Source organism: Corvus moneduloides, chromosome 9 (assembly GCF_009650955.1).
Source record: "Corvus moneduloides isolate bCorMon1 chromosome 9, bCorMon1.pri, whole genome shotgun sequence".
Lineage (NCBI taxonomy): Eukaryota > Metazoa > Chordata > Aves > Passeriformes > Corvidae > Corvus > Corvus moneduloides.
Window position 1 is genome coordinate 15,272,688 of NC_045484.1, and position 13,090 is coordinate 15,285,777.

The following is a 13,090-nucleotide window of genomic DNA, read 5'->3' on the forward strand; positions in this document are numbered from 1 at the left end:
TACTTGGAAGAGCAATCACAGGGAAGTTGTGATAGTGCTTATACAGAGTCATTGCCCAGCATGAGCACTGGTGGGAGGTTTTGCTGCATTGCTGTTTCAGATGCCCTTTACAGATGAAAATCTATAGGGAATTCAGTGTTCACTCAGTTCCTAAGTGTAGGGGTCTTTTTCTGATTTTAGGGGAGTGTTGTTATCTATGTAAAGAAACTTCTTTTTTGGAATTTTAATTTCTTTCAGTGCCTGTGCTCACTCTGCAGCAGTCCCAAGCCACCACTGATTTCATGAGCAGGGCGCTGCCTCTAAAGAGTGAAGATAGATCTCCACCATGACTAATCACTCCAGAACTTCATGTACCTCCTCAGTCCAACTGGAGTTCTCCATACATTATTACTAGGTACTACTCTTTATCTTGGTTCTACTCTTCTTTTTTGTTATAGTGTTTTGCTATACTTAAAGTAGTAGAGCTTGAATCTTAACCACACAAATCTGTTAGTTTGTCTGAGTAATGCCCAGATAGGAAAGGATATTTCAGGACTGAAAATTAATTATTTTTTATTTATTCTGTGCTGCTACAGATTCTGAGGTTTATCTGTCCAGTGTCTTCTGACTGCATTATTTAAGTTGTTCTTATTTCAGGACTGAAAATTAATTATTTTTTATTTATTCTGTGCTGCTACAGATTCTGAGGTTTATCTGTCCAGTGTCTTCTGACTGCATTATTTAAGTTGTTCTTTTCCTACAGTTTTGTCTCATATTCACCTGTCTAATTTAGATTTCAAAGCAGTATAAGGTTAACTCACATCCCTGAAGCTGCTGCATTTGGGAAAGCAAGGTTCTTTCCCTTGAGCTCCTAGTGAAGGTTTTATAAACAAACCACTCTGGGGAGATACAAGTGTATCCTTGTTCATCCTAAAATTAGAAGGGGTCCTGAAGTGTGTCTGGTAAGCAATGTAGAAACTTTAAGAAAGTTTTGTATGTTGATTGTACTTCATGTATTAATGCCATACCTTAAATAGTTATTTTAAGTACTTTTAAATTCTGACTCATGTAGCACAGTGTTAACCTTGGTAATCAATTAGTAGTCACTTTCTTGGAGAGAATTTTTTTGCCCCTTTATGCATATTAATTAGGTTGTCTGTCATTGAGTTACTTCCCTTATAAGCAATGTCTCCCTGTCACTATCAACAAATATAACTAGCAGGGTCCAATGTAAAGAAATCTTAAAGATTACATAGCAAGCACAATCTGTATAACCTGACTTACTGTCCTTTTTTTCCTACCAAGGTTTATTGGGCTTGGATTCTTTACTACTTACATTTTTAGTCTCAGAGATACTTATATATTTCAAAGCAAATGGTAGCAGCCATTTTATGTGGTAGTCATCATCTCATTTATGGCCTTGCACAACAATTTTTCTACTAGTAGTACAGCTACTACTGATTCAAGAGTGGTGCAGGTCATACATAGCAGGATACTTAGAAACATAAGCTATGACTCTCTGTAGTACTGTGGGATCTCTCATTGAGACAGAAACTGTCAATGGTGGGTGGCTCAGTAAAGCACCAGCAGGAGGAAGAGGAGGGGCCAGGCCATTGACAGACTATAGATTTTATGGCCTTGACATGAAGGCTTGGATTTCCTTTTACAGCTGTAGCAGAAAGATTGCAGCATCCGTCTGGGGTTTAGGGGAAGGCAAGAGGAGCTGCAGTGCAAAACTATCTCTTCCTCATTTGTTCAGCTGTAGGATTCATTTTTCAGAGTAGCAACGGGTCCAAGAGCCCTGGGCTACACAGTAGTGTCAGAAAGCTGTCTGACTGCCTATTGTTGGCAACCCAAAGTGGGAGGTTGTCACACCCCAGAAGTGTGTGTTCAAACCATCAGGTGTTAGTCCATTTGCTCCTCACAACAGCAGTAGCTTTTTAGAGCTAGTCTCATTTCTCACTCTGTAACTTAAGCAGAGTTGATGGAGGGATACTGAAAATAGCATGAAACTGTTGATCTGCAAAATATGGAAAATGCTCCAAGTTTAGTTTTGCATGAATATTCTTTATGCAGAACTGTTCCTTTGTTATTTGATCCCCAGTAAGCAGCACAGCCAATTCTTACTGTTTGGCCTTAAATATCCTGCTTCAATCACTTTCAAGCCTGGTATATCAGAAGAGGTTGCATGTTCTTTAGGAGGCTTTTCTACCAGGGTTAGTCATGGCTGATGCCAGCCCTTCCCTAGTGCTGGCCACCTCTTCCCTTGAGGTTGAAATTCCTTTTCAGTTCATAAAATGTGGACCTGAGATGATTTTCTGAAACAATCAAATCCCTTATCTAGTGTTTTTCACTACTGATTTGTTAACACATTAGGCCAAAAGATCCTGACATATTTTCCAAACCTTGTCTCTTAAAATTGAACAAAATCTTCTTCAATTAATATCATTTCCAGAAATAAAATTCTAGAAGAATAGTGACAAATGAGACTTTAAAAAATTATCTAATCTATGAGTGGTTTTACCTGTGTAATTTTTTGTAGAGGTTTGAGTAATCTGCAGTGGAGGCCCCCCCAGTCTTCCCATAAAATCAGTTCTATTACTTCACCATTCTGATAATCAGAGTGTGCTTTCCAATATCTGACTTCCATTGCCTTTTGAACGCTCTCCCAGTTACTAATCATTCATAAAGAAACTGCTCTTCAATCATTTAAATCCCATAAAGCAGCAATAAAGTAGGAAGTTGACACAGGTAGCGAATTTCAATAATTTGTTTATTTTTTAACAGGCCAGTGTATCTGATATTTGGATTTATATGTCAAGTTTCCTTTTTCCTTTTGAAGGTAAAAATTCCTGGTGATTATAATGAGTCATGAACCTGAAAAACAGAGCATACAGTTGTTTAAATTCAGTGGTATCTCTACTAAAATGTAATGGGAGTTGCTGAATTTAAAAACATAAAAATAGGAGATCCTGTATTTTTTAAGGAAATGGCAACAGAATGGATTTGTTTTTATAAAATCCATATCAGACTCTATTAATCAATATATTTTATCATGTCTGAATGGTAAACCTAATTGTATCATAATAACTGAACAGTTTTATATAAACTAATGTCTAGTAGTAAATCCATCTTTTTTTGGAAAAAAATATTTTGAAAACACAGTACTGTGATAAATGATACAAGAGTTAACTGCCTTGATTACATGCAAGTCCAAGTTAATATCCAGATTCAATGTTAGTGACTTTTTTTTATTTGAAAGAGATGTTTTTCCTCTCTACTGCTTTTTGGTGCTGATAAATGTGTCACAGGAAGTAGCCTCCAAACAAAGGAAACTCACGATTTTTCATGCATGATAGTGTATCAAGTGCAAAATTAAATGGTGCGGACAATGAAAGGAACTGATCTCTGTGATAACATAATCTTAAAATAAGAACAGAAAGTTGTTATTTTGCTCTAAATTCTGTTTCTGCTGTCAGCTGAGAAATGGTAATGCATCCTTTGCCACAGGTTAACCAGACGTGTCGATGCAGAAGAATGAGCTTCTTTAGGCAAGTCAGACTTCTGCTTTGGAAGAACTGGATCCTTCGGAAAAGACAAAAGGTAAAGCACTAGTCTTTGGATTTCAGGTTTGAACCATGCACTCCGCTGGATTAAGTGACTGGTACATTCATCAGCATGTCTCAAGTCCCCCAAAGAATCACACATGATCTTTGTCTGGGCCTTTTTATGGGCAACTTGTCTGGTTTGCAGAGCTGCTCTTTACAGACCAAACATAGAATACTTGTGTTGGGATCTTCTTTGACGAATAATATTGTGTACCAGAAGAGTTGTGGGTAGTAATATTTATATATTTTCACATAAAAAGATCTGTTGTTAGAAAACATCATGAGCACCATTCAGCTCACAGAGTTTTGAGTCCTAATTTTAGATTAGCTCTTCATACTCAGCTGCTCTTAGACATGATTCTAGTTAGGACCTTACAGTTCTCACAGATTTTGTCTTTTTTAGTATGGCTGAATGACATAAGTAAAGCAAAAGTCAGAAGTATTTAAAGTACTTTCAAATCCTCTTAGATTTTATGATATTTTGTCTTACATCAAACTTACCTATTACTTTTCACCTTAATTCACCTTATTTTCATTGCTCTTTTTATTTTCTCTTTTAGCTAAGTTTTCTTAGAGCGAAATAAAACTTCAGACTAGGGTCTTAGTTATCTGATGTACTTCAACTACTTCTGCCCAGCAAAAGAAGTCCCTTTACCTGGTTTCCATGCTTTTTCTCTGAGGTCCTATAGATACAGACTGTTTCAAATGAAAAATCATTTTTAAAGTTTATTAAGGCATCTGTGAGACTATAACCATCATGCAAACAATTTTGCCATAATAACAGTTTAATAACAAAATGAACCACGGGATGAGCTGAAATATTTACTCTATGCTGACCTGATTTTAGTCAATAGGAATGGCTCACATGCTGGAATTTCCAGGATCAAAGGATTGTGTCATTTTCTTCATAGGCAATTTGAATGTTCTTTCCTTCATAGCTTCCTAGCAGACTTTCTCCCACAGCGTACGTTGTCATCAAGAGCTGATGCATATAACATTGCAGCTCATGATTTATTGCAACATGAAGGTTGCCAAGTCATACTTGAGTTAAGGACACCTTTTTGAAGCTGGACTTCAGTTACTTGTTGTCAGGGAGCTGTGGTAGTTTGGTTCTCAAGTTCAGAAAAAACAATGCCAAACAGAAAATCCATGTCTTTCTGGTCTTCAAATGTATGTACTAAGAGAAGTGGAAGCCACTGGTTTTTAATTTTTAACAAATGTGTATTTGTAGAATTCTTCAGTATTTTCAGTATATGAAATAGTGTGTTATTTGTGCAAATCTGCTTAGATATGAGACACAAAATGCCAGCTTGGCTTTCAGGAATTGTCTTCTCTTTTTGTTTAATTTTTCCTATAGAATTTTCAAAAATTATAATTGGTGTTTCCAGGTGTTGCTAGAGATCCTCTTCTCTGATGATCATTCCTAGTTTGTAAGCACAGTGATTTAATCTACAGCTGAGAAATATTTTCTCCACCCTGAAGAGTAAAATATTTTACAGGAGAGCCATTAAAAATAATTTCTTGTTTAAGAATATAATCCTGCCTGTTTATTTGTCCTCACAGAGAAACAAAGTAGCCAAAACAAAAATTCATACTGTCAAAGGCAGCTCTAAAATATGTTTTGGGAAAATCAGACTGTTTTCTTGTTAACCATCATGCAGTACCATAAATAGAGATATATGCAATCTTCTACTCCAATTCATCATTTAGTCTAATTTACTTCACAAGACGAAAGACTTCATTGCAGAGTCAACAGCTGATCTGCAGCCAGTTTAAGCCTGTCACATTTATATGGTCTTACCACTGTGCTTGTTCCATTACAGCTCCGTCTGGATATTACCTTTCTCTGTGCATGTTTCTGGGATGTCTGGCTATTTATCTTGTAGTTCTGCAGGCTTATGGGCTGCTTTCTGATACTTCCAGTGCATTCTGAGACACCTTTGTGTCCTCTGGCTAAGGTCCACAGGAAAGAATCAGAGGGCTGACAGCACTGGTCCATCCTTACCACACAACACATTGTGTACCAGGTTGAAAGAAAGCTTCCCTTGGGCTTTAGACTTCAATCTTTTCCAAACTAGTTAACCCAGACAGAAAGGAATCACCAAATTCAAGTCTGAGGATTTTGTATTTCCCGGGGATGAAGAAAGCATCAACATCTGAGCATTAACGCAGATTAACTCTGCAGCCAAGGTGGGCCAAGGAGTCTTGCCTGTTCTTTCTCCTCTGAGTTTATGTGCATGTAGCACTTGTCCCAGATGGCTTACCAAATGGATGGCAATGGATGTTGAACAGACCTTGTGGACCCAGCTGGGAAGGGTCAGTAATACTGTATTCTGAGCTGTACACAACAGCTGTCAGATTTCCCTCTCTAATAATTGTTTGATCTGCCCTTTACTGCTGGTAAAATTTTGTCTGGATTTAAAAAGATCAGGCATGCATAGCTTCCTAGGTGGTGGTGGGTGGGTCTTTTCATTATTGTTCTGTTTTAAAAAGAAAACCTTTAAGATGAAGAATATAAAATAGCAAATTGTTGCCTGGTATAAAGCTTTCTACCCTTTTGCTGTAAGAATATGTTGTGCTTAACTAAAGCTGTTAGACAGAGTTATAGTGGAAAAATAGGGCAGCTCCAAAAAACCTGTTCTTACGCTGTGGAGTGCCTTTTGCCCAAAACAACATTCCTGTGTAACCCATCTTGGTTTTGGCTCTGCTGCTATGTGCGTTATTGTCATATATTTGGTACCTAGTTGGTGAGGAGGGAGCAAAGGTAAAGAAGCAAGGAGGGCTTTCCTGTGCATGTGCAACAACCCTGGTTCTGAAGGTAAATGGTCCTGGCTCTTACAGGGAGGAGCAAAAAAGTGCCACATGTTTGGACACAAAAATCCCATTGCTGTTCCTCAGAGCCCAAGGCCTGTGTTACAGGATCAAAGGACTGTCGTTTCAAACCTCTGCCAAAACACACAGAGGCAGTAAAACAATCTGAAACACAGGAGTGGAGGGAACAGACTGAAAAGCAGGCAGGATGTTGCTTTGTGGTAAAAGCAGTGCCCTTGATTTTCTGTCATGACACGGGAGCCAGTGATGGTTCTAAGTGTATGGAAAGATCTGGGCAATAAAGTGGCCTTTGATGGGGTCTTCTACACTATTGAATAAGGTGTTTGATCTTAATGCATAAATTTCTACAAGTATTAGGAAATTAGTAACATTGAAATGAATGATGACAAAAAGAAACAAAAGTAAGGGTCAAAGAATGTAAAGCTTATGCTGCAGTCTTTTACCTTGGGGTAAGCACAGTGTACTGACAGCCTGCTAATGAGCCTAGCAGTGTTAAAGTGTGGATTAAAAAACCCCTTTTTTCTCTTATATCTAATCCTTGTTGTAGAGTCAAGCACTACCTACTGTCTCTTTTTACTTCAGTCAGGATGCTTAAATATTTCTTTAGAAGAGGTGGAAAAGCCACTGAGCACTGAGTTAATGGTGATGCTTCATGGAACTCTGATGAAATCCTTGCCCTTTTGGGTGTCCCTTTCAAATGGTGAAACAGGCAAAGGATAGCCATGGTCACATGCTGCACTGGGCACTTCTGTTGTGAGAAGAGGTCTCATCCCTTTAGCCACCTAGTGACTCTATGGTGATCTATTTGTAAAATTTATTTTTAATTTTTTTTTTTTCCCAGCTTCGTTTTCTAGTGGAGCTTGTATGGCCTCTGTCATTGTTTCTTGCACTTGTCTGGCTGAGGAAAGCTAATCCACTGTATCGTCAACATGAATGTAAGAATGTTTAAGATGTTATCATAATCTGACTTGTTGTAGGTAATGGCCAGGTGTTCTCAGACAGAGGTACTGGGACCTGTTTGTGGAGTGTTACTGTCCAGTGGCAAAAGAACAGAATTTGGTTTGAGTAGCTTAGTTATTTATAGCCATGTAGGGTAAAAATTACCAGTGAGGAGATAAAAAAATGTATAGTTTTCCTGTGAGATGCTTTCTAGTCAGGCATACCTGAGGTCTCAAGGATCTATCCAGTTTTGGATTTCTGTAATTCTGTTACTGAGAAAGTACTACCTCATTACCTATTTAAAAAATGCCTCACATTACTCAGAATTCATTTCTGTTAAAATAGCCATATAGCTTATATTGGTGACTTCTTTTTTCTCGGTAAAAGATAAACCTTTAAGATTCCTATCCCATTCCTTCTGTAGAGAGCCAACTTATCTTGCTATTTATATTCACTAAAGCTGCATTAGAAAAGACACCTAACAGTTTATATTTTGTGTTTTGATACTCTAGGTCACTTCCCAAACAAGGCAATGCCATCAGCAGGAACACTCCCATGGTTACATGGCATCTTCTGTAACATGAACAATCCCTGTTTCCGCAGCACAACCCCCGGAGAGGGTCCAGGTGTAGTGTCCAACTACAAAAATTCCATGTAAGCAGAGCTGTATGTGTGAGACTGGGTTGCAGCAATACAAGCCTGCAAGGGAACTGTTAATAGCTTGCTCTTGGCACCTGTTGGGTGTTCATGGACATGAATGATGCAAGAAGAAAGGATGGAGTATCCTCACCTTGCTTAGAAAGGTCCCTCACTGCACCAAGGAATATTTTAAAGAATTGTTCTGTAGTGTGAATAAAAAGGAAAGATAATAATACGCCAGTGTGCAAACAGTGGAAGACAAAAATTTTCAGTTCTAGCACTTTGGTTTCATGCTAACAATGGTCATCAAGTTGAAACAGAGCTCACAATGATAGTTCTGGGCTTTTTAGAGAGAGACTTCAGTACTAGTCTCTAGGGAACACATGTTCACTTAATAAAATCCATGCTTTCTACTGTTGACTGCTTACTGAATGTCTTGGGACAAATCTTTTTGATAAAAGAGCATGGAACACCTAAGCCTTCTTTTCTCATCTCTAGAGTTGTCCCTTCTGAATTAGAGCTCTGATGAAGTAGCTGCAAATAAGAACTGCTGCTTCTTAGGTAGCACCTGTTTGGGCTATATACTTGTGATACTTTAATCGCTAATTCAGATACTAAGCTTGTTTGCAAAATAGGAGGAAGGGAGATTTCTGGACTATTACTGAAAAAGTGCTGTAGGAGTGTTTTATTGCATTGTTTGTTACAGCTGAGTCATGAAAGAAAGTACAGCAGACAAGGACCCTCAGAGTGAAAAAACCCCTGTCATACTAAATATAAAAAATGCTCCAAACCTCCCTTTGCAAAGTCCACTTTGGAGCATCCAATGATTAAAATTCATGAGCTAATAATGTGAAGGCCATTAAAGCTCCTGTCACGTGAAAGTCTGTAACTTGGTCCTAACTTACTGTTTCACCTTTTGTTCCTAGCGAATAGGATTTAAAATAGTCACCAGAACATTTTTGGTGGGGTACAGTCAAGCACACAGTGAAGATAGAGGGTTCTGGTTTTTATACATTCTGGCTCTTCTAGGTTGCTTGCTACAGAGCAAACTGTCACTTTGTCAGTCCCAGTAAATTCAGTGCATGACAGCAGAAGTAAATGCATTGTGTTTTCTGAAAGAATTTGGTCCTTCCTGTTTGTTGTTTCCTGTAAGCTAAAATGAGCCATGTGGACTGAGATATACTGTTGCATGCATGGAAGAACGTAACACTGTTGAAGAAGTGTAATGGCCTTACCTCATTATAAGAATTTTTTATGCTTGTTCATAAACACAGGAACTGATTGCATCCTTGCTTGATCTGCATGTTCTAACCCAGAACCAGTAGTTGAACAGCTGCCTGTGATCATTTGTTGCTTGTGTTTTCCGGCTGCTCCTTGAAGAAATACTCTGAAGGCACCTAAAAAATTGGAGGGGACTGATGTGAGAAAGGAAGCATGTTTCTGTTTGTGAATGATTCCGTGTCCCTTGCTAGGCTGAGCAGGGCTGCATGTGTCCAGAATGCCCCATTCAGCTGCTGTGGGCCTGGGCTAGAACCAGGGCGGATTTGTACCATAACTGTGAGATGCATGCTGTCTGGTTAAGGTCCTGTCTCCACAGCAAGACCAGCATGGCCAATGAAGAAAATGTGTGAATGGCCAACCTTCTGCAACACCAGTAGCCCTCTTAAACCTTCTGTGGACTTTCAAATCTAACTGAATCCCAGACTACCTGAAACTGATGACAAAACAACTTTTTTTTTTCCTCATCCCTAATACAGAGAGAGTCAACTTCACTTTTTCTTTTTTAGGGTTTGTTTGTTTGTTTGTTGGGGGTTTTTGACTTGCAAGGTTCTCAAGAGTCATCACTCTTAAATTATTGTTTCTTCGTTATTCCTCCTTTCAGCCTTGCAAGGGTGTATAAAGATGCTCAGGAGCTTTTACTGGAAGCCCCTGAAATCCATGACCTTGGAAGAATCTGGGAAGAACTGATCATTATGACTCAGTTTATGGAAACAATGAGAACTAATCCTGAAAGAATTGCAGGTAATTGTTGTGTCTATATCCTTTAGACTACTTAATTTTTCCTTCTGAGAGCTGGATAGTAGTTACTTTGTAAGTTGGCAACATTATAATATATTTCACACGGGTAAGTTAAAATCTGTTCAGTGACAAACACCTGTCATTTAAGAGAAAAGAGAGGCTGTCAGCTCCATTCTACAACCATATTCCTTAAATAACAGTAGACAAAACTCGAAACACAAAAGGATAATGGATATCTCACCACACACAGTAAAACATGGCAGAAGAAATTTCATTAATTATTATTGCAGTAAAAGAAGAAGCAGTGAGAAAGTGTCACTGGAAGATGCAGAAGAAATGGAAAATTAGGAACATGTCTGAATATGTGCCAGGAGCATAACCCAGAAAAGTGCTTAGAGGTACTTTGTCACAGTGTTAGCTAAAACAGGTTTGGAACGGTGAAGAAGGAAACTCTTGATAATCTGTTCAGAAAGAGAAAGCATTGAACGCTTCTAAACAGGATTGCAAATTGTAAATTCATTGTATTAACTTTTATTTAGAACAACCTGCCAAACTCAAAACATAGTCCTGAGGAAAATAGGGAATGGTATAATAATAAAGTTTTTGGACTTAAAGTACAGAATTTGAAAAGCTACTCCTAAAACTAAAGGTATAAAAATGGTCTGGCTTTGTGAATTGATCTGTCCCATTTGCAAATCCTTTGTCACAGGAATAGTATTCTTATTAAAATTAAATAGTTACTCACTATATATTTTTGATAAGATGTGTACAAACCATCTGATACAGATGCTCCACTATCCTATCAGGGGTTTATAACTAGAAGTAAAAAAGGGATTATCTCATTGTAAATAACAGTGAGATAACCAAATGCCCCAGAATGTAAACAACAAGAATTTGAGTATAATCTGAGCTGTTGTTTGTACCCAGCCACAGAAATCAAATCGGACTATTTAGAGGCAAGAAAAAGCATGTCATGCCATGGGTTTGCTTTGTATTGCTGGGCACCACACGCCATGGTCTAGGAAGTTGCCTTTGCATCCCATATCGACTTTACTCATGAAAAATAGAGTACATTCCCCCCCGTCCTGTGAAATAAAATCTTATGTTCCTTCAAGAATTTGTGGGGGGTTTAAATGTGTTTTACTTTAAAAAAAAAATTAGAAGTTTGGAATTTCCTATTATAGAAAACAAAGTCAAAAAGTCAGTTCTGGAGTTTAACTAATAAAATACGAGTTACCGTCTTTCTGCATACAGAAAAAGTAAGATTGGCTATTTAAGTTGTCTGTGTTTACAGCTTACTACTATTGCTTGTAAGGAACAATCTTAATAGAATAGCTGCAAAGCTGAGCAAGGAAAAAATTGCAAATGTCAGAGTAGTAATTGCTCCTTCTGCTGATTCCTGAAATCAGACCTACCTCTTGAGTCTTCCTTCCCTGTCCCAGTCTCCCCTAGCGCTGACACTTTTGATGAGATGTGTTCTTGTGGTGTCCTTTTTCCTCCACACTGCCTGGATGCCAGGAAAGACATCAGTGAGAATATGAGGGACAGACCCCTGCTATTGTTTTCAGTGTTTACTGCTTGAATAAATATGTGGAGGAACAATTGAAGAAGTCCTCAGGCCCTACACAATTGAAGAAGTCCTCAGGCCCTACAGCCTTAGGCCAGAATACACTTAGTGCAGATGGAATTGTGGAAGTTGGTTGGCAAACTCTGGTAAGACTCAGCTCACAGAATGGAGTGCATGTTTATTAGAAATGTCTGAAGTTACATTCCCTATGTCAATAGGATACACACTGCTCCTGTCAGTTTCAATTGCCTGTTCTAAAACTAGAATTAGAGGTTTTCAAGCATTCTTTACCAAAGCTGTGTGAGGTACCTTTAATAAAGGTATAATTTAATGAAGTTATATAATAAGTATTCTATGTGCATGTAAAAGCTTTTTCTTGCACCATATTGAGGCAGAGTTCTCACTGATAAGATTTGTAACAAAGACAAGTTAAAAAAGATTGGAACTGTTTGACTTTAGGAACAGCAGTATTTTGAGTATTGTTACAGACAGTACTAGGGAAATTTGGTGGCCTCTTACATGTGTCTAATTTAACAGTGGGTGGTCTCACTGGTTTGCCTGAAGAGCAGTTGTTAATCTAGTCTAATATGAAGCATAAGCTACACTTTATGCTTCTCCAAAGAAATTGATTTTTTTCTAATGGAAGATTTTCAAGGGTCACTTTTGCAACGCTAGAGAATAAGGTTCACTAACTAAAATTGATTGGCAGAGAGTGATGAATTAGTGCAAATGTAAAGGGTTGACTAAAGTTATTTACACAAGGCCCAGAAGAAAGGACACTAAGAACAGTACCATCCTCAAATCTGAACATTTAAAATAAAACATTACATCAGGAAAAGGCAGACACTTTCAAATGCAGTCAGTTCTGCTTTCAATGTGTCCATTGCTGTAGCCCAAGTCTGAAACATCTTTGAGAGATCAGATATGCAGAGTCAGAACACTCAGCATTTTCTGATTATCATTTCCCAACAAAGGATTAAAAGTATTTTGAATTGCAAAAATAATTTTAGCCCCAGTTAGTCATGACTAGGTGTAAGAGCCAAAGCACATTCTTTTTATAGGTTTAAGCTGGGATATGAGTTTTTCTTTAACTTCCTTTGTTTGCTATCTCACTGATCTGTGCATTCATTTTTTTTCATCCAGGAAGAGGAATACGAATTCTAGACATTTTGAAAGATGGGGAGACCCTCACCTCCTTCTTACTAGAAAATGTTGGCCTCACAGATTTTGTTGTTTACCAGCTTATTAATGCTCAAGTGCGCCCTGAACAGGTGAGTAGAGTTTAACAGTTACCGAGTTATCACCTGTGAGGGAAGAATCTCCTGAGTTGTATGTGCAACGTAGCCTCAGTGAAGGCCTTGGGCCCAGAATAACCGATGCCTTATGGGTTGTTTGTATAATTTCTCTTTTTGTTCTTCGTGAATCTAGAGGAAGAGATGTCTTATTTGTCTTTAAAAAACATTTTGAATATGCATTAAATATTAATAAATTATTAAATAAACAGAAG

General features: G+C 38.0%; 1 protein-coding gene across 8 annotated transcripts in view; it reads left to right on the forward strand.

Moving 5' to 3' along the window:
* Window positions 1-13,090, forward strand: part of ABCA4 (ATP binding cassette subfamily A member 4) — a 78,044-nt gene that overhangs the window by 4,950 nt on the left and 60,004 nt on the right. For 6 of the 8 annotated variants that reach the window (XM_032117981.1, XM_032117987.1, XM_032117986.1 and 3 more), the window contains exons 2-7: window positions 238-394; window positions 3,490-3,582; window positions 7,261-7,354; window positions 7,871-8,012; window positions 9,880-10,019; window positions 12,727-12,854. In XM_032117981.1, the coding sequence (XP_031973872.1) occupies window positions 3,517-3,582; window positions 7,261-7,354; window positions 7,871-8,012; window positions 9,880-10,019; window positions 12,727-12,854 (570 nt within the window). In that variant the 5' untranslated portion in view covers window positions 238-394; window positions 3,490-3,516. The remainder of the gene's footprint in view (window positions 1-237; window positions 395-3,489; window positions 3,583-7,260; window positions 7,355-7,870; window positions 8,013-9,879; window positions 10,020-12,726; window positions 12,855-13,090) is intronic. The other 2 variants (XM_032117984.1, XM_032117985.1) reach the window with 1 other exon arrangement.